Below are 22,298 nucleotides of genomic sequence, written 5' to 3' on the forward strand. Positions count from 1 at the left end.
TTTGCCCATGAATAGTGATAGAAGTGGGCTTCCTGGGTAGCTCAGCTGGTAAAGAATGTCTGCAATGCAGAAGACCTGGGTTCAATCCCTGGGCTGGGAAGATCCCCTGGAGGAGGGCATGGCAACCCTCTCCAGTATTCTTGCCTGGAGAATCCCCATGGACAGAGAAGCCTGGTGGGCTACAGTCCATAGGGTCACAAGAGTCGGACACGACTGAGTGGCTAAGCACATTCAGCCATTAAAAGGAATGAAATACAGACAACAGGCTACAATACAGATGGACTGTACAGACACGGTGCTAAGTGAAATAAGTTGGGCCACACAATGTATGATTTCATTTATATGAAAAGTCCAGAACAAATCAATTCATAGAGACAGAAAGGATATTAGTGGTTGCCAGAGGCTGGGGAATTGGGAGCCATGCTGGGAAATGGTACTGAGGGTATGAGGACTCTTTAGGGGGTGATGAAAAAGTTGTCAAACTGACTGTGGTGATAGATACAGTACTCTGGAAGCATACTAAAAGCCATTGCATTGCACGTTTTAGTGGGTGAATCGTAGGATATGTGAATTCTATTTCAGTAAAGCTGTTTAGAGAGAGAGAAATGTTCGTATGAGATGGTGAATTTCAAACACAGCCACCCTGTGGCTGGGGCCAGGTGTCGCTGGGTCCCAGAGGCTGTGAGTTTGCAGGCGTGGAGTCAGGTAAGTCCCCACCTGACTAACCTTCCCACATAAGGCTGTCCTTTGTTCTCGGACCTGCTTCCTGCTTGCCTTTTCTTCTGCTCTGTGGCTTTCACCAGGCAGTGGCCTTGGAAGGGACCCAGGACACAGGCTGGTAATCCCGGGGAATAAGGAGGCAGACCCAGCTTGGGGAAGCTGGGAGGATATTAGCCACTTAAAAGGAGAATGTCCAGGGGCCCTCAGATTTAGAAATTGAAGTTAGAACCAACCCATGCTGGGAAGAAGTGCCACATACAAGGGGCATTCCGCACCATCAGAGCTGGAAGGTTCTGTAAACACACAGCTGAGCCCTGTCCTGCCCCCATCAAACAGGTGGGGAGGCTGAGGCTCAGACAGGAGAAGCAGGACCTACCCGGGGCCCGGACGCCTCCGTGTTCTCTCCTTCTCCAATCTGTCTCCCACCTCTCCCCACCACTCAGCACTAGCTTCGTTTGCTTGCAGCATCTGGCCAAACTCAGGAGCCAGCATCAATGGATGCCAATATTTCAGATTCCTGAGGGCCCAGTTCTGAAGGCAACCCACTCAGAGCAGCTGGCCCACAGCAATGGAATATTATTCTGCCATAAAAAGGACTGCAGTGATGACCCATGCTACAACAGAGATGAACTTTGAGAGCAAGATGCTAAGTGAAAGCAGCCAGATGCAAAAGGCCACACAGTGTACGATTCTATGTATGAATACATGAGAAGTCCAGAATAAGCAAATCCACAGAGACAGAAAGCAGACTGGTGGGTGCCAGGGACTGGGGGACAGTTGACAGCTAGGAGTTGACACAGGATTTCTCTTGGTAGTGATGAAAATATTCTTTTATGGACTGTAGACTTTAAGTGGATGAACTGTGTAACATGTGAATTATATCTCAATCAGGCTGTTTTAAGGGCTTCCCAGGGGGCTCAGTGGTTGAAGAACCTGCCTGCAATGCAGGAGGCACAGGTTCAATCCCTGGGTCAGGAAGACCGCTCCCCCATCCCAGAGGAGGGCATGGCAACCCACTCCAGTATTCTTGCCTGGGAAACCCCATGGAGAGAGGAGCCTGGTGGGTTGCAGTCCATGGGGCTGCAAAGAGTCAGACACGACTGAGCACAAGCATGAGCAAGCCTGTTTTAAAACATTCCTAAAATATTTTTTAAAAACTAGAAAGCAAAGAACCACTGCACCATGGCTTCATCAATACAGAGCTCAAAAAGTGAGGTGCCAACCTGTGCAGCTCAGAGTCAGGTCCACGGCCAACTACCTCCAGGGTTGGTCCCTAGGAGACAGCATGAGGCCTGGGGCCAAGGATGCTCTGCCCTTGCTCTGGGTTTGGGGTCACGGGTGTGTTTCAACTTGTGAAAGATCGTCTCACTGTCCCTGTCACTGTTCGTCACACACCTGGCAGTCTGCACTGCTCTGGCACGGCACCCGTGCATGAGATGCAGTGACAGGAAACGTACGGAGAACCCAGAGCCCCCGGGATGGGAACAGCTCAAGTCAAAGGGACTATGTGGAGTTTGAGATGGGAAGTGGGGAGAAAGGAGAGGAAGCCAGCAGCTGCGGCATGGCTAGTTAGCACGAGACCCCAAGCCCTCTCTGACTTTTCTTGGCCGGTCGTGGTGACTGTCAACCCCTCCTCAGCCTCAGTCTCCTCATCTACGAAGTGGGCGCAGCCTCTGAATCACATCAGGGTTCTACCAGCTCTGCCACTTAGGACAAGCGACTTGGCTTCTCTGAGGCTCCGGCTTGCTCCTCTGCACTCAGGAGCCTCAGAGGGTTGTGGTGAGCATGCTTGGGAGGAAGTCTGGAACACAGCACGCACGGTGTCCTGTGTGGAGCGAGGGCTCCACGGATGGAGGCTTTCAGGTGCCCGAGAGCATGGGGACGGGCCTTGCATTTCCATAGCACCACATCCTCAAGGCCTCCTGCAACCGGAGGCAGCGCACGCATGGAGCATGCACAGCGGAGCGGGAGGGAGGGTCGGCGTGGGCGGGGCATTGGGTGTGGGCGGGGCATTGGCCCAGGCCCCGCCCCTTCCTCCAGCGTCCTCGCTCTTCAGCGTCCGGAGCCACTCCCGGTTCGCAGATCCTTGGAGAGCTTCACAACCCTGCTCTGCCCTGCGGAGCCCAGGTAGGGGCTCTCAGTGGAGCTTTGTCCCGGGGCTGCTGGAACGACCGCATTCAGGAGTACACTGGGGAAGTGGGTCTGGCTGCTTCCCCAGGAGGGAACAGAGGCCAAAACAGAGGATGCTGCAGGTTCTAGGTCCGCGTGCTTGTTAAGGTGGCAAGGAGGGACACACCAGCAGCACCCCTGGCACCAGGAGATCCCACAAAAGGTGGCGGGGCCCCGGGCTGACATGGGAGGGCAGTGTCTCAGGAGGAGGACAGAGGCAGGAGGACCTCGAAGAACCCGACTGAGCGTCCAGAGAAGAAAATTAACAACCGAAGAGAGGTCTGGGCTCCCGCTGACAGAGGGGAGGCAGATGCTAGGAAGCGAGCTGGGGACAGAGTGTCGCTGGGTCCTGGCCTCACAGACCCTGACAGGTCTGTGCAGGTGTCTTTGAATCCTAGCTGCCTTTCTCTGTAAGCCAGAACCACTCTCCCTCACCATGGGCACCTTACTGATGCTCCCAGCTTCAGTTTCCTCATTTGTGAACTGGATACACACCAAGCAGCACCCCCCGCCACACACACATATATCAAAGCAGAAGTGAAGTTAAGCACACCTGGGGCCAGTCCAGGCTCTGCCCCTGACCAGGCACATGCCCTGGTTGGGGCACTGCAGATCCCAGAGTCTTAATTTCTCATTTATAAAATGGGGATCATGGACATGTCCAGGCAGCATCATGGGGTTAATGAGATGATTAGGTGAGATAAACACACATAAGGTGCTATTGGGCTCCCCAGGCGGCACTAGTGGTAAAGAACCTGCCTGCCAGTGCAGGAGACATAAGAGATGGTGGTTCGATCCCTGAGTTGAGAAGATCCTGGGGAGGAGGGTATGGCAACCCACTCCAGTATTCCTGCCTGGAGAATCCCATGAACAGAGGAGCCTGGTGGGTTACAGACCATGGGGTCACAGAGAGTTGGACATGACTAAAGCAATTTAACACACGTACACAAGGTGCTATTAGCATAACGTGTGACATGCAGTGAGTTCATTTTAAAACAATGATGGTGATAATAGCAGCAGCTAACCTACAGACACCCCAGGTGTCAGGTACTGTTGAGAGCTTTACATTATGAAAGTAGGAACATATTCCCACCTTAAAGAGGAGGAAACAAAGGCAGAGAGGTGAAGAAACATCTTATTGCTGAGAAAAAAATGCCCTGACTTAGAATATGGATGCCCAGCCCTAGAGCAACTTCTCCTGAGTTCTCTCTGGTCCTGGGGAGGCTGTGAGCAATTCTGGGCTATCTGCCAACCTCTTTCTTCAACAAGTTGAGTTGCAGGTCTTGAACCCAGAGGCAGGGAAAGGCCAACTTCAGTTTAGGACATTGAAAGGGGCTTTTATCTGAGGGCAAGGAAGAGGACAAAACCAGGATCGTTTGCACAAAGGTATGTGGGCAGGCGAACTGCCTGGTGCAAGCAGAGATTCTCGGGAGTCCCCTGGCAGTCCAGTGGTTAGGACTCAGTGCTTTCCCCCTCATGGCCTCAGGTTCAGTTCCTGGTCAAAGAACTAAGCAGATTCTGCAAGCCGTGTGGTGCGGCCCCTCTGCCCCCAAAACTAGGGAATTTTGGCACTTCTCAAACATAAACTTGCAAACAAATCCTGGGGATCGTGGTAAAAAGCGGGTTCTGACTCTACAGTCCTGTAAAGGCCAGTTTCAGTCTCATTTCCTTTTCTCCCTCGAGCCCTGAGGTGTCCATCGGGCTGGTCAAACCAGCTCAGCCCAAGGCTTCCTCACCACCTATGGGAACTGCCCTGTATCACCCACAGCCCAGGGCTGGGGGCGGGGCACTGCTCGGGGGCCGGAGCTGACACACCGTGGCCAGGGTCCAGCGATGCTGCCCCAGGGACCAGCGGGAAGGGTCTGCCCATGAGCGGCCCCGGGCTCACACTTCTGGTGGGTTTTAAACTCTCCCCCTTGAGGGACCCTTGTGTCCTCCTGGGCCAGGCTGAGCGCTGTGTGAGCTCAAGCATGTTCAGTCACCCCCGTATCCCAGTGATGGGAGATATCAGTGACCCCCAATTTACAGGTGAGAAAATGAGGCCCAGAGAGGTGAACTGACCAAGCTATGGTCACACAGCTAGAAGAGCTTTGAATCCGGCACTCACCACCCCATGCACTTCCTCACACCCGCTACTTCCTTCCAGTTCCATTACGTGTTTACTTCAAAGAGAGAACGAGAGAACTTCCTGGTGCATCTGCTCCCAGCCAGCCCTGAGAGGCCCCATCCGGGACCCAAGAGAGCAAGGCAAGCACCCACAGGGGAAGCAAAGACCGCAAACCGCAGAGGAGGTGGGCGAGGTACTTCCTCCTGCCTCGTGGTGTGGCTTGGTTTCCGGTGGCGTTGAGGCTCAGCTCAAGTGCAGAGTTCTCTCTGCCGGTCTGGGGAGGCTTCCTGACCTGAGACTCCAGCCTCCCTGCCCTGTGCTGGTCCAGGGCTTCCCGCATCAAGGCAGGCTGCCGGAATCTCTCCTCCACAGGCCGCCGGCCCCACACTCCCAGACCCACCCCCCTGTACTCAGTATTAACTTGTGCCGGTTAAACAGCGGGGAAATGGGGGCCCCACGGGGCTTGTGCAGAAGCGGGCACGCCCCATCCAGCATGTGTCTTCCTGGGAAATGCTGAGCCACTCAGACACAGCACCCTCACTAGCAGCAGCAGCACTTGGGAGCTTGTGAGAAACGCAGAGTCTCAGCCGGGCCCAGACCCCCTGAATCAGAACCCCCACATCACCACGATTGCCAGCATTCCCTTGCAAGTTCAAGTTTGAGAAGCGCCAAGAATTCCTGACACAGACTGAGTGGTTCTCCTATCCACATGACGATGTCTGACTCTTTGTGACCCCACAGCCTGTAGCCCGCCAGGCTCCTCTGTCCATGGGATTTCCCAGGCAAGAATACTAGAGTGGGCTACCATGCCCTCCTCCAGGGGATCTTCCTGACCCGGGTATCGAACCTGCGTCTCCTGTACTGCAGGTGGGTTCTTTGCCGATGTTTTTGCACAAAAGATTCTGGCCAGAAGGCCCTGGCCCCCTGGTCCCAGGCAAATGTGTCTTTCAAATGCTGAGGCAGCATTAGCAAAGTGATTCCTCCCCCACAGGCTTCCCACCTCCTCCTGCCTGCTTCACACCTGGGACCGGCCACCCCTCAACACCTGTCACGTACTCATTCCAGCGGGAGTGACAGGTATTCCAGCACCTTCCAGGTGCCAGGCCCTGTTCTGGGTGCTGGCTTCAGCGGTGACGGGACAGACACGATCCCTCCTGGCATTTCAGCAGGGGAAACAATAGAGACAGAAAATGGAACTTTCAAGACAGCACCGAGCAGTGGGAATGGACGAGACCGCGGGGAGTCGGTGAAGTCCCCGTGGGCTGCTCAGGGAAGGCCTCGGAGTGAAGGGGACACGTGGGCAAAGACCTGCAGGAGGCGACTGCTCCACCCCAGGGAGCAGTCTGGAGACATTTCTGGTTGTCACACCGGGAAAAGGTGCTCCAGCAAGCCAGGGACGCTGCCCAACATCCTGCAATAATACGTCCTAACCCCACCCTGCCCCTAGCAAGGCGGATCCAAGCTCTGGGCTTCCTTGGTGGCTCAGTGGTAACGAATCCATCTGCCAATGCAGTAGACACGGGTTCTGTCCCTGATCTGGGAAAATCCCACATGCCTCGGAGCAACTAAGCCCATCTGCCACAGCCACTGAGTCTGTCCTCTAGAGCCCAGGAACCGCAACTACTGAAGCCCGAGTGCCTAGAGCCTGCGCCCCACAAGGAGAGAAGCTGCCGCGGTGAGCAGCTCATGTCTTGCAACTAGAGTAGCCCCTGCTCGAGGCAACTGGAAAAAAGCCTGCAGAGAGCAACCCAGATCCAGCACAGCCAAAAATAAATAAAGTTAAATAATTTGTTTAAAAGTACATACTAAAATTAAAAAAAAAATGACCCAGCCAATGGAAACTCTGCTCTGAGGAAGAGTGTTCTAGATAGGAAGGGTGTGTGCTAGAGCCCTGAGGCGGGAACAGCAAGAACATCCACGCAGCAGGAACAGGAGCAAAAAAAGATCAGGGGGTCGGAGGGGTGGTGGGATGCAAGGATCTGCAGGACACCTGCTGACCAGGCGGCTGTTGCTTTACTTTTACTTGGGAAAGTGGAACCTTCGGAGCAGAGAGGTGCCATTTTCAAAGACTACCCCCGCCACCCCCCCCATGCATCACTGTGGGTCTCTATGAGGGTGGGGCAGTGAACAGGAGCAGCAGACCCAGGAAGTCGGGGGGATGGTGTGAGATGAAGGCAACCTGGGAGGATGATGGGGGCTCTCCTTGGGACACGTTAAGTGTAAGGTGCCACAAGAACATTTAGGGGATGGGCAGGGGCTGCGGTTCAGAGGAGATGGCCCAGCCACAGATACAAACTGGGCAGTTAGCATCCACGTGGTATTCCGAGCCTAGGCTGAGTCTTCTATTTCAGGTCCTTCCTACAGCCAAGTTGGGCCTCTGTGATCTGCCCCAACCGGCCAGTCCTCTTATCACTCGGGTTGATGAAGCTTGGTCCCACCTCTGCCTGGAGCATCCTTCCCTCCACACACTGGCCCCTTCTCTGGTCCCCAGAGCAGCCACCTCAGAGGGGCCTGCACCATCCACCTGTCCCCAGGTCCTTCTCCCCATGGCAGTCCCAAGGATGCACCCGGGACCTGTCTGCCCTGTTTCCTTCCTCCATCATTGTATATCATGAGCTTATATGCTAGTTACCTCGCTCACACTCACATGCACACCTTAACATAGCTCCCCTCTAGTCCCCAGAGCAAGGGAGCCTCACTTCTCATTTGGGGTCCTCAGGACTAGAACCCACCACAGAAGGTCCTAACACCTGCTTCTGTAAAGCAATGACTGGGTCAAGTATTTATCATCCTGGGAAAAGAATCTCTTTTTTAAAAAAAAACTTTTTATGTGAGTCACCACCTATGTATCTAAGACCCCACTAATATATATCTAAGTCCCCACTAATATATCTAAGACCACTTAGAAAGCTTCTTCCCGGACACCTGGGCACCTTTCACACCAAGCTGACACCTTCATGGCTCCCGTTCTCATATCTGCCCTCACCTGCTCACCTGAGCAGGTGTGGGAGCCCTGAGGCCACTCCCACCCGATATTTCCTGGGCAGTTTGACAAGTAACTGCAGGTCTTTCTTTCTAAGTGAATGTGCATCATCTCAGCTGAGGCTTTAAAGGGAGGTCTAGTTACCTCCTGAGTGAAAGGTGCTCAGTCGTGTCCGACTCTTTGTGATCCCATGGACTATACTGTCCATGGATTCTCCAGGCCAGAATACTGGAGTGGGTAGCCTTACCTTCCTCCAGGGGATCTTCCCAATCCAGGGATCAAACCCACGTCTCCCGCATTGGGGGCAGATTCTTTGCCAGCTGAGCCACCAGGGAAGCCCAAGAATACTGAAGTGGGTAGCCTATCCCTTCTCCAGCAGATTTTTCCTACCCAGGAATTGAACCAGGGTCCCTGCATTGCAGGTGGATTCTTTACCAAATGAACTATCAGAGAAGCCTGGTTACCTCCTCCTGGAATATGGTGAATTCTCACCATGAAACAGCCTCGTGATCTAAGCAGGGTCTCAATTCTTTCACTGTCATGTGTACTTTTTTTTTTTTAAGTAAATCTTTAGCTACTTGACAGGTTAAAAAGCAAAGTAACCGGGTTAAAAAGTGACTTAGAAAGACACATGCACCCCCATGTTCACAGCACCATTATTTACAATAACCAAGATATGGCAGCCACCTAATTGTAGACAGATACATGGATAAAGAAGATGTGGTGTGTGTGTGTGTATATATATATATATACATATAAAAAATGAAATATTACTCAACCATAAGAAGATGAAACTTTGCCGTTTTCAACAACATGGATGGGCCTGAAGGATATGCTTTGTGAAATAAGTCAGACAGAGAAAGATAAATCCTTTATGTTATGACTTGTGTGTGAAATCTAGAAAATGAAAAATAAGTGACTTAATTTGGAGAAAAGCGATATGATCACAGTGCTCCAGGGCTCTGGTTATTCCAACAGCCAGCCCTTAACCTTCCCGCACGTTAAGCTGTGGGATCTTAACCTTCTTAGCCTCAGTTTCTTGACCTGTCCAATAGGGTAATGGTGTGAACTTTAGAGGGTCCCCAAGACCCTTAAGACCACACAGCTAACAGCAACTGCTAACACCAAGCTAAGCTCTCACTTGATAAAGCGAAGGGAGGCACTGCCGAGGGGCCTAAAACAAGCCCTAGGGTTGGGACCTTGCTGGCTCCAGGGGTCAGGCCCATCAAAATGCTGCTTGGGGCCCCGGTGGTGCTGGCAGTGGGTAACTGCGTCCTTTCTCTTCCTCATGTACGTCTGTGGTCACGTTCATCCCAGGAATCACTCCACATGTGATATGTCCAACATGCATCTAAAAATATTTTTGTGCAGGTCTATCTAATCAGGCGCCCTCCTGGCCTGCATCACTACATTTGAAGGATTCTATCGCATCTATTTCTGGGGGTTGGAGGGCCTGCCAGAGTGCTACTGGGAAGTAGAAGGCTGCTGTTTAAAACATCTGACACCTAAGGGACCCTACTAAAGAGAGAAAAAGTGCAAGAAGTCATTCTTATATTGTATAAAATCAGTATTATTTCATGAGTTTGTTTGTGGAGGGTGTTCCCTCCACAGGCTCCTTCGCAGCTTTCGAGGACAGAAGTCTCTGCATAGTAGGTGCTCGATTAATGAGTCAGAGGAACATTTTCTATCACGCATTTTTCACCAAGAACCCTTAGAACAAAGTGCTTTTGTGATCAAGGTGGACTCAGGTTTGGGGGATCCTGAAACACATATAACCTGGAGGGGGGGCCTTCTTAGAGAAAAAGAATGCAGCATTAGGAATTGAAAAAAAAAAAAAAAAAAATTAAGTGCTGGTCCTTGTAAGGAACCCATGCAAAGTGGAACCCATACGGAGTGGGGCCCTGACTTGGAAAGCCTCAGGGTAAACCCACCGCTGGATGTCCTTACATGATCTTGAGCAAAAGAGGGAACATGACCAGACACGGTAGGAAATGGGGGGTTAAAATTAAAATCAATTTTCAGGACTTCCTTGGTGCTCCAGCGGTTGGGACTCTGTGCTCCCAATGCAGGGAGCCTAGGTTCCATCCCTGGTCACTGAACTAGATCCCACATGCCACAAATAAGACTCGGTGCAGCCAAATAAATAAACAACAAAATTAAAATCAATTTCGGCAGTTTTTACCCTCTGGAATTTTTTTAAAAGCTACCCTCAACTTGCTAAAGTCATAAATTCAGAGACACAATTCTTCATTAAGATTTTAGATGTAACTTACAAGTCTATGTATAAAAGCTGCAGGTGTGAATGGGGCCTTTGGAATGCGGTATTCAAAAGTCTAGGCCTCTTCACTCTCTCAGAGGAGGGGGCAGAGGGGCCTGCAACCCACACCCCTCCCCAGACTGGGGTGCTGGGGGCCACCCTCAGGGGACCCTGGTCGACGACTTTCACGAATCTTGACACTAAAGAAACGAAGCTTCTTTCCATGCTCTGAAAGGCCTCCTGAACGTGCCCAGGGATCAGAGAGGTTGAAGGCTCAGCCTGGGCTCACACAGGAAACCTGTGGCAGACTGGGGGCCAGAACACTGTCTGGGGCCGCTCACCCCTTCTGCCCAGGGAGGATGTGCAGGAAAGCCTAGGAGGACCGGAAAAGCTGCCCTCATGCCCTTCTCCAGCCCTGGAGGGTGGATGAGGATCAGGCAAAGCAGCTCCAGGGGCTGGGAGGGGGCCCTTCATGCAGGCCTGTTTGCACTAGCGCTACGGTTGGGTGGTGTCACCTCCTTCCTGCAGGCTGGGCTGGGCTGTCACTGTGTGCAGCTGACACTGCCTGCCCAGCAGAGGCTGCAGACGCTGGAGAGGGGCCGCGGTGTCAGTAATGATGCCATCCCAGCACGTCAGGGCGGAGGGTCCTCAGAGAGCAGGGCAGGGAGACTGAGGTCCTTACTGGACAATCGCAAGTCACAGCACAGGCTCCCAGCTTCCTTACAGAGGGATCTCAGCACCAGGCTTGAGTCCCAGTTCTTCCACTTGTGAGCTGTGTGACCAGGGGCCAGGTATGTGACCTCTCTGAGCCTCACTTTCCCATGTCTCAGATGGGGAGAGCAGGTGTTCCTCCCCCTACCTATGGGGTCGTATAAGGTACATGTTAAAGACTTGTGCTGCATAAAGCATGCTGGAAACAATAAGAGCTTACTATCTGTGAACCGTCTCTACGTGCCAGGCCCCCAGATAAATCCTTTCATCACGAATATGTGAACCCTGTGAAGGAAGGGCTGTAAATAGCATCGGATCTCGTGTATACCATGCCTGACGCACTACAGAGAGCTCTTCCAGTGTGCTCATTCACTTGTTCCTCACTTCACTGCTCTCTCATTCATCCGTTCAGTCAGTCAGCTACTCCCAGAGCATCTATCCTGTTATGAGCCCCGGACTCAGCACCAGAACCAAAGGATCCAGTTTCTGTCCCTCAGTTAGAAGGGGTGGGGGTGGCTGGAGGGGGCAGTTACAATTCTGTGCTGCAAATGCTAGGCTGGGGCACCTCCCAGGAGGGATCTGTGGGCTGGGACACCCCCAGGAGGGGTCTGTGGGGATGCAGGGGGCAGGAGACTGTCTTGGGGGAGGTAGTCTCCACACTGAGACCTCAACAAACAAAACCCAGCAGCTGAAGACCGTGGTGGACCCGGGTAAATAGCATGGACGTGACATTGACTGGGGAGCCCTCGGCTAGGGAGCAGTGGCTATTTGCTGGGTCCAGGTAGACATACTCAGGGCTTATTTGAGGGCAGGGCTGGGAAGGGCAATGCATATGGTGCTCCTGGGGGTTGTTGTGCAAGAGATGGGTAAGTAGGGGGCATGGTGGCAGGCAGAGCCACCAGCTCAAACTTTCCTATGTTCTGGCTTGATCTACAAGGCGTGGGAAGTAGGAGGCTGCACTTGGACCACTCAGCACTTGGGGGAGGGGTGCAGCCTCCACCTATTCAAGCCTGGAGGGCAAACTGGGTGCATTCCCAGGTGCTAGGCAAGGCCAACCTCACCAAGATGGCCTATAATAGTTATAAATACAGAGTCTGAGGCCCCACTCCAGTCCTGTGAACCAAAATCCACATTTTACAAAATTCCCCAGATGATTTGCACATACACTCATGGTGGGAAAGAACCAGAGTAGACTGCTCACTATAACCAAGATGAGGAAACAGCCTAAATGTCCATCAACAGAGGAATGGATAAAGAAGATGTGGAACATGTATATTCAATGGAGTAATGCTCAGCCATAAAAAGAATGAAAGAATGCTATTTGCAGCAACATGGATGAACCCAGAGTCATTTACTACATTAAGTAAGTCAGAAAGAGAAAGAGAAGTATCATATGATATCACTTATATGTGGAATCTAAAATATGAAATATACTTATCTATGAAACATAAACAAACTCACAGACATACAGCACAGGCTCCTGGTTGCCAAGGAGGAAGGGAGAGGTCAGGGGAGACAGGGATTGGGAGTTTGGGGTTAACAGATGCAAACTGTTATATATAGAGTGATTGGAAGGGAAGAGGCAAAACTGTCACTATATGCAGATGACATGATACTATATATATATAAAATCCTAAGGACTCCACAAAAAAACTACTAGATCTGATAAATGAATTCAGCAAAGTAGCAGGATACAAGATTAACATTCAGAAAGCAGTTGCGTTTTTTTACACTAATAATGAAATATCATCAGAAAGAAAATGTAAAAAAATACCTTTTAAAAGTACACCCCCCCCCCCCCCCGCCCCAAACAACAACAGCAACAACTGAAAACCCTCAGGAATAAACCTCACCAGGGAGGTGAAAAGACTTAAAGACTGAGAACTATAAAACATTAAGAAATTAAAGAAGATTCAAAGAAATGGAATGATATCCTATGCTCTTGAATTGGAAGAATATTGTTAAAATGCCAATACTACTCAAAGCAATCTTTGATTGCTAATGTGATCCCTATTAAATTACCCATGACATTGTTCATAGAACTAGAATAATCCAAAAATTTACATGGAACCATAAAAGACATAGAAGTGCCAAAGCAATCCTAAGGAAAAAAAATAAAGCATGAGGCATAACTCTCCCAGACTTCAGACTACACTACAAAAATATAATAATTAAAACAGTGTGGTATTATCACAAAAACAGACGCAAGGATCAACAGAACCGAATAGAGAAGCCGGAAATAAACCCACACACCTATGGTCAATTAATCTTTGACAAAGGAGGTAAGAAAATAAAATGGGAAGAAGACAATCTTCAGCAAGTGGTATTGGGAAAGTTAAACAGCTGCATGTAAATCAATGAAGCTGGAACACATCCTCACATTCTACACAAAAATAAACTAAAAGATGACTTGAAGACATAATCATAAGACATGACATCATAAAATTCCTAGAAAAGAGCACAGGCAAAATATTCTGACATAAAATCATATCAACTTTTTTTTGTCTCCCAAGTCAATATAAACAAAAGCAAACAAATAGGAAATATTTAAACTGACAAGCTTTTGTACACCAAAGGAAACTATTTTAAAAAAACAAAAAGACAATCTATGGAATAGGAGAAAATTTTGCAAATGATGTGACTGACAAGGGCTTATATATACAAACAGTTCATACAATTCAACAACAACAACAAAACAACCCAATTAAAAAGGGGGCAGAAAGCCTAAACAGACATTTCTCCAAAGAAGATATACAGATGGCCAGCAGGCACATGAGAAGAGGCTAATGAGAGAAATGCAAATCAAAACTACAATGAGGTATCACCTCACACCAGTCAGAATGTTGTCATTAAAGAGTCTACAAATAACAAATGCTGGAGAGGGTGGGGAGAAAAGGGAACCCTCCTACAGTGTTGCTGGGAATGTAAATTGGTGCAGCCACTATAGAAAACAACACTGAGATTCCTTAAACTAAAAACAAAACTACCATATGATCCAGCAATCCCGACTCCTGGGCATATGTCTGGAGAAAACCATAATTCAAAAAGATACATGCACCCCAATGTTCACTGCGGCACTGTTTATAATAGCCAGGACACTGAAGCAAACTCAATGCCCATTGGCAAAGGAATGGCTAAAGAAGCTGTGGTACATATACACAATGGAATACTACTCAGCCACACAAAAGAATGAAATAACCACATGTGCAGCAACGTGGATGCAACTAGAGATTCTCACAGTAAGTGAAGTTAGAAAGAGAAAGACAAATACCATATGATACCACTTGAACGTGGAATCCAAAGCACGGCACACATGAACCTGCCTACAAAATAGACACAGACTCACAGACATCGAGAACAGACTCGTGGGTGCCAAGGGGGCGAGGGTTGGGGGAGGGATGGAGCCGGAGTTTGGGGTTAGTAGATGGAAACTATCACATTTAGAATGGATAAAGGACAGGGTCCTACTACATAGCACAAGGAACTACATCCAATCTCCTGGGATAAACCATAATGGAAAAGAATATAAAAAAGAATCTGTACATGTGATAATGGAGTCACTCTTCTGTAGAGCAGAAATTAGCACAAAACTGTATGCCAACTATACTTAAACAAAAAAATAACGGATAAACAACATGGTCCTACTGTATAGCACAGCGAACTATATTCCATATCCTGAAATAAACCATCACGGGTAAAAACGAGTATATACAGGTAAAACGGAATCACTTTCTGTACAGTAGAAATTAATACAACATTGTAAATTGACTATACTATAGTAAAATTAAAAAAAAAAAAAAAAAAGGAACCAGTGTAGAGCTCAACGCGTCAGTATATCCTTGGAAAAGCCCATGAGGGGTTGTTGGGCCACACGGTCTGAGCCCCAAAGCTGGAGCCTCAAAGTGGGAGGGGCTTCCTGCTCACAGCACCTTCCCTCCGCACCTCCACTCCAGCCTGAGGATCAAGGGCCACTGCTTGGGCATCTTAGGGTGCATCCTCATGACCTCACCAACGGTGGAATGATGACAGTCCCGTTTGCCAAATGCCAAGGAACCCAGTTCACAACAGAAACATACCATGTATGTCTGCTCATCTTTAACGCTCACATCAAATCCCAAGTGACCATACTCACTTTACAGAGGATACAGGCTCAGAGAAACACAGCAACTAACCCAAAGTCAACCAACCAGAGACACAGATGTTTCAAATATGATCTGTTTCCCAAGGCTGGGTTTTTGCCTCTGCTTCCCTCAAGTCTGAAAACTATACCACGTGGAACTGGAACCTGAGTCCTCTCACCAAGCCAAGGCCCATGGACCCCAGACACATGACAACGAGAAGCCCAGGGCAGCGTGTGACAGGCTGGGGGCACAGCATGCTGGAAAATCATCTTGAGAAAGAGGGCTTCGCCATTACACCCCCAATCAAGAGCTGCATGATGGTCCTGTCCCCCAAGCACAGGCACTGCCCACCTGGCACAGCGCATGTGCCCATGAACTTCTAAAGAAATGGAGGATCTTTACACTTCCATGTTCCGACATCCAGGAGTACCTGTATCACCACACCTGAGACGTTCTCACCTGCATCCATTCCTCAGCCCCTGGTCCAAGGAAGCCCACCTTGCCCTGAGAAATCTCCCCACACTCTACCCCTGCGCCCTTGGCAGGTGACCCCGTCCCACTCACAGCTCTGGGGAAAAAAGTCTGCACTTCCAACCCTTGGCAACAGTGATTGGCTCAGCCTTGGGCATGTGACCCCATAGGAAGCCAGGGGATCCTCTGGTGGGCTCTTCACTGGGCTGAGTGAGTGAAGGAAAGGAAAGCTCAGTCGTGTCCGACTCTTTGCGACCCCATGGACCACCAGGCTCCTCCGTCCATGGGATTTTTCTAGGCAAGAGTATTGGAGTGGGTTGCAATTTCCTTCTCCAGGGGATCTTCCTGACTCAGGGATCCAACCCAGGTCTCCCGCATTGTGGGCAGACGCTTTACTGTCTCCTGTGTAGAATTCAAGAAGCCAGTCCTAGGCTTCCCTGGTGGTCTAAGAATCTGCCTGCCTGCCAATGCAGGGGACACAGGTTCGATCCTCGGTCTGGGAAGATACCAAATGCTGTGTGGCATCTGAGCCCATGTGGCACAAGTACTGAGCCAGAGCGCAAGAGCCCACAAGACTCAACTACTGAAGCCCGCATGCCCGGAGCCTGAGGTCTGCAACCAGAGAAGTCACGGCAGTGAGCAGCCCGAGCATTGCAACAGAGAGTAGTCCCCGACTGGTGCAACCAGAGGCCCCAGACAAGGCCCACACACAGCAACAAAGACCCAGCAGAATCATAAATGAATAAATAAGTAAACCTTACAAAATAAAAAAAGTCAGTCCTGATTTAATTTACTTCTGCCTTGGATACAATCAAATCAAGACCGATGGCCCCCAGAACCTTGAGACCACCAGACTCTGAGCTCTGGAAACGGATGCTCTTAAGACTATGACGCACTGGATTACCAACATGCCTTTGTTGAGACAGATGAGACAAAGTGGACCGTATTTACATGTTGTTTTCCATTAAAACTTGGGTCAATTTTAAATCCACTTACTAAGAAAACAAGACGCTTTCCTGGACTACTAAAAGGTTTAAAGTTCCAAGTCTGTAACCTTGAGACTCTGCATGCCTATTTTAGGAGGCTACATCTGTTAGATAGTTTGTGGCAGGACAGCATTCACTTTATGTTGGAAACAGTTCAGCTTGAAGCATCTTCCTCACCAAGTCGGATCAACTCACTGATGAGGATCTTTCACAGCCTGGTTGGAAATGACACAGCCGCCACCCTCTCCCAGGAGGAGACACACGGTCCGAGGCATTCCTCCTCAGAAAAAAGTTAAACCACACACCTTCTAAGAGATTCCCATGAAACAACGCGACGTAAAATGGTGGTTTTCCGAGACAGAAATCCACAGCTGCCGCCCACCCTCTTGTCTGGGGCTGGAACTACCAACCAGAGGAAGCAGAGTCAAGAGGCCCTCGTGGCGGCATCCAAATCTTGTACTGAGGCACACCGCAACCGATTCGCCCCGGGGTGCCTGGCACTGGCCATGATCCTGGCCTTCAACAGGCCTGCCCTGTGTGCCTGGGGTTCCAGGGAAGTCGGGGTAAAGTGGCTGAACAACCAGCTTTTCATCCCCCTTGTCTTCCCTCCAGTTATAATCTTCTGACCCCAGTTAGAACCAGGTGGGGTTCCTTCCCGCCGAGTTGAGGACAGCTTGTCTAGAAGGGACCCAAAGCACTGAGGATCTACAAGTTTGTCTCAGGAAATGGGGCCACCCAGGGGCGTCGGCAGAGCCAGCTAGCACTCAGGGGAAGAGATATATGGAGTGGGACCTCCCCAAGGACCACGGCCCCACCCGACGCCTACACCCAGCTGCCAGTCTTACCGGATGGTGGGCTGGTCTCCGCTCAGCTGCTTAAACCTCCGGTGGAGCTGCTCGATCTGGTCTGATGAGACTGTGGGGGGGAAAAAAAAGGAAAGAAAAGGCATCACTGACCTCTGAACTCAGAGCTGCCGGAGGCAGGCTGCACCCTCATCCCCACCCACCTGTTGGGCTCACTCTCGGGCCATGCCCCACCAAGGCAAAACTGAGTGCGGGATGCAGGAGCAGACAGGGTCTGCCATTCCTCCCAGTAACACCGCTCTGGGGTTACTGGCTCTGACCCCCTCAGCAACAGGACAATTACTACTAATAACAGCTCCTGGCGAACAGGACGAACGTGAACCAGGTCACCTTCTCCTTCCTCAGCTCGTTAAAAGAGATCGTATCGGCTTGTCTGGCTTTCTCCCCTCCCACTCCTGAAGATGGGTGTCTTCCCCCATAAGAAAGGGGCTTCGTGTGTCACGTATTAAGAAACAGAGGAGGAGGGGAGGGCGAGATGGTTCAGGCTGATGCCGGAAGTGATTCGGGGGAGACCTGTAGTCAGAAGAGTACAGAGAATCTGGTGAAAGCCAGGGAAGTGGAAGGAAAAGAAACAGACTTTTGATCATTGCTGCTGTGGGCGAGGTATTTACATAACCTCAACTGTTTCATTTTTTCCCTTCCGGTTTGAGATATAATTGATGTACAGCCCAGCACTGTAGACGTTTAAGGTGTACTGCATTATGAATTGACTCACACAATGAGTGAAACAGTGACCACGTTTAAGTTTAGTGAATATCCATCTCATATGCAAAATTAAATAAATCACCAAAGGAATCAAAGACAAAATTAAAAAACACCTAGAGATAGATGACCATGAAAACACAATGATCCAAAACCTATGGGATGGAGCAAAAGCAATTCTAAGAAAGAAGTTTATAGCAATACAATGGTACCTAAGGAGACAGGAAAAACCTCAAATAAACACCCTAACCTTACGCCTGGAGCAACCAGAGAAAGAACAGACAAAACCCAAGTTAGTAGAAGAAATCATAAGGATCAGAGCAGCAATAAACAAAACCTCTGTTTCAAACCAAGAAAACAAAAGAAAAGATCAATGAAACTCAAAGCTGGTTCTTTGCAAAGATAAAGAAAATTGACACACCTTTAGCCAGACTCATCAAGAAAAAAAGGGAGAGGCCTCAAATAAAATAAAAAATGAGAAGTTACAACGGACATCACAGAAATACAAAGCATCATAAAAGATTACTCTAACAACTCTAAGTCAATAAAACAGACAACCTAGAAGAAACAAATTCTTTAAAAAAAAAAAAAAAAAGATTATTTATTTATGGGTTTTGTTTCGACTGTGTGGCCCCGAATGGCATGTGGGATCTTAGTTCTCTGACCAGGGACTGAACCTGCACACTGCTGTGGAAGCGTGGAGTCTTAACCACTGGAATGCCAAAGAACTCTCCTGGACAAATTCTTAGAAAGGTTTAACCTTCCAAGACTGAACCGTGGAGAAATAGAAAATATGAACAGACAAATCACAAGTGCTGAAATTGAAACTGTGATTTAAAATCTTCCAACAAACAAAAGTCCAATACTAGATGGCTTCACAGGCAAATTTTATCAAATGTTTAGAGAAGAGTTACCACCTATACTTTTGAAACCCTTCCAAAAAATTGCAGAGGAAGGAACACTCCCAAGCTCATTCTACAAGGCCACCATCACCCCGATACCAAAATCAGACAAATACACCACACAAAAAAAGAAAATTATAGGTCAGCATCACTGATGAACATAAATGTAAAAATCCTCAACAGGGCTTCCCTGTGGTCCAGTGGTTAAGAACCTGCCTTGTAACACAAAGGCTATCAGTTCGATCCCTGGTCCTGGAAGATCCCACATGCCTTGGAGCAGTTAAGCCCACGTGCCACAACTACTGAGCCTGCTCTCTCGAGCCCGGAAGCTGCAACTATTGAGCACACGCACTGCGACTACTGAAGCCGGCGTGCCTAGAGCCTGTGCTCTGCAACGATGTGAAGTCCCCATACCAATGAAGAGTGACCCCCGCTTGATGCAACAAGAGAAAGTCTGTGTGCAGCAATGAAGAACCACCAGGGCCAGTAAATAAGTATATAAATATTAAAAAAAAATTCTCAACAAAATACTAGCAAATCAAATCCAACAATACATTAAAAGGAACACACACCATAATCAAGTGGGATTTACCCCGGGGATGCAAGGATTCTTCAATATCCTCAAATCAATTGGTGATATACCACATTAACAAACTGAAGAATAAAAACCATATAATCACCTCAATAGATGCAGAAAAAGCTTTTGACAAAATTCAACACCCATTTACGATAAAATATTCTCCTGAAAGTGGGCATAGAGGGGACTTACCCCAACATTAAAAAGCCCATATATGACAAACCCAGAGCTAACATCATTCTCCATGATGAAAAGCTGAAAGTATTCCCTCTAACATCAGGAACAAGACAAGGATGTCCACTGTTGCCACTTAAATTCAACACAGTTTTGGAAGTCCTAGCTATAGCAATCAGAGAAGAAAAAGAAACAAAAGGAACACAAATTGGAAAAAGAAGTAAAACTGTCACTGCTTGCAGATGACATGATACTATACATAGAAAATCCTAAAGATGCTACCAGAAAACTGCTAAAGCTCAATGAATTTGGTAAAACTGCAGGATACAAAATTAGTTACACAGAAATCATTTGCATTCCTATACACTAACAATGTAAGGGCAGAAAGAGAAATTCAGGAAATAATCCCACTGTACCAGAAAGAATACCTAGGAATAAACCTACCTAAGGGGGCAGAAGAACTGTAATCTGAAAAACTACAAGACACTGCTGAAAGCAATCGAAGATGCCACAAACAGATGGAAAGGTATACTACATTCTCGGATTGGAAGACCTTCAGTGGTGCCCCGGGCAGAGCGGATAGGCCCTCCAGTCAGAGATGGGGTAACTGACTTACTGTGACCTAGGAGAGGCTGCTAAAGATGTCTTCAACAAAGGATATGGATTTGGCATGGTCAAAATAGATCTGGGAACCAAGTCACATAGTGGAGTGGAATTTTCTACTTCTGCTAATGCTTACACGGATACAGGGAAAGTGTCAGGCAACCTAGAGGCAAATACAAGGTTGGTAACTAAGGACTGACCTTCACCCAAGAGTGAAACACAGACAGTACTCCTGGGACAGAAATCGCCTGGGAGAGTAAGTTGGCTGAAGGACTGACACTGACTCTTAATACCATATTTGTACCGAACACAGGAAAGAAAAGTGGGAAACTGAAGGCCTCCTATAAATGGGATTGTCTCATTTGGCAGTCATGTTGATATAGATTTTTCTGGACCAACCATCTATGGCTGGGCTGTGCTAGCCTTTGAAGGTTGACTTGCTATCAGATGAGCTCTGACACAGCTGATTCCAAACTGTCACAGAATAATTTGGCCTTGGGTTACAAGGCCGCAGACTTCCAGCTGCACGCTCACGTGAACGACAGCACGAATTTGGAGGGTCCATCTACCAGAAGGTGAGCAACAAGACTGAAATGTTAATAAATGTCACATGGATGGGTGAGAGGAACAACATTCACTTTGGCATCTCTGCTGAGTACATGCTGGACTCTAGAACCTCTCTCTCTGCTAGAGTAAATAATACCAGCCTGACTGGGTTACACTCAGACCCTTCAACCTGGAGGGAAACTGACCCTGTCAGCTCTAATTGATGGAAAGAACGTCAATCCAGGAGGGCACAAAGTCGGGCTGGGATTGGAACTGGAAGCTTAATGTGGTTTGGGAGTAAAGCATCAGCTTTGTCCCTGGAGGTGAAGAGAAATGTGTTTGGGCCTTAAAATTCTTCTGTGAAATTTCAAAAGCATGAACTTTTTATTCTTCCAAAGAATTCTGGCCCTCCCCACACTGAAGCCTAGGTTCTGAGCCCATCCTAAGGGGAGGCGTGTTTGAAGGCATGCCCAGAGGTTCCACGTTCACGCCACCTGTCAGTTCCGCAGTGTTATCTTCAACGCGTTCCTCAGGACAGCGTAGCCATGTACAAAGGAGATGACCTGACCCTCTGGTTGTCCATCATGTCCTGCATGTCCCACACCACTTTTTCATGACCTTCTAACATACTGGTCTCTGTGCAGTAGTGGAATCTTTGGTTTTGCATGAGAATAAAATAAACCCATCACATCTGGAACATAAATAAATAAATGGAAGACTGTACTTTTTGAAGCTAAGTCGCTTCAGTCATGTCTGACTCTTTGCGACCCTATGGACTGTAGCCTGTCAGGCTCCTCTGTCCATGGGATTCTCCAGGCAAGAATACTGGAGTAGGTTGCCATTTCTGCCTTCAGGGGATGTTCCCGCCCCAGGGATCAAGCCCACATCTCTTACATCTCCTACATTAGCAGGCAAGTTCTTTACCACCAGTGTCACCTGACAAGCCCCTAAAGAACACACAGGTGTCTATATGTCTGATTCTTTGTGATCCCATGGACTGTAGCCCGCCAGGCTCCTCTGTCCATGGAATTCTCCAGAGGAGAATACTGCAGTGGTTTGCCATTCCCTTCTCCGGGGGTTCTTCCCAACCCAGGGATCAAACCCGGGTCTCCTGTATTACAGGCAGATTCTTTACCAAGTGAATTGTCTTCATCCAATTCCTCCTCTCCCCATCCCCAATTTTTTCAGAAAACCCACATACAGGTTTGCTTTTTTTTAATTACCATTTTTAGTGGGTGGGCCCTGTTTTCTTCCACAGCTAAGACTAGACCTGCTGGGTCCCAGGATTTAGAGGGTTTCCACCCACATGCTTGTTTTGTGAAATGCACAATATTAGACTCTTCTGTGTACCTTCTCACTTCCTCCTCAAACACCCTGTGAACAGATAACTTTTCTCCTGTTACATC

At 48.8% G+C, this 22,298-nt stretch overlaps 1 protein-coding gene and 1 pseudogene across 4 annotated transcripts in view; one reads left to right on the forward strand and one right to left on the reverse strand.

Annotated features, from left to right (window-relative positions):
• The window catches only part of TESC (tescalcin), a 61,936-nt gene that overhangs the window by 15,521 nt on the left and 24,117 nt on the right, over positions 1–22,298 (reverse strand). For all 4 annotated transcript variants that reach the window (XR_010658821.1, XR_010658820.1, XM_065904190.1 and 1 more), the window contains exon 2: positions 17,371–17,440. Coding sequence is in view for 2 of the 4 variants with exons in the window: in XM_065904190.1 (XP_065760262.1) it covers positions 17,371–17,440 (70 nt within the window). In the remaining 2 variants the exon portion in view is untranslated. The remainder of the gene's footprint in view (positions 1–17,370; positions 17,441–22,298) is intronic.
• On the forward strand, positions 20,385–21,177 carry LOC136145837 (voltage-dependent anion-selective channel protein 3 pseudogene; annotated as a pseudogene).

Source organism: Muntiacus reevesi, chromosome 13, assembly GCF_963930625.1.
Source record: "Muntiacus reevesi chromosome 13, mMunRee1.1, whole genome shotgun sequence".
Lineage (NCBI taxonomy): Eukaryota > Metazoa > Chordata > Mammalia > Artiodactyla > Cervidae > Muntiacus > Muntiacus reevesi.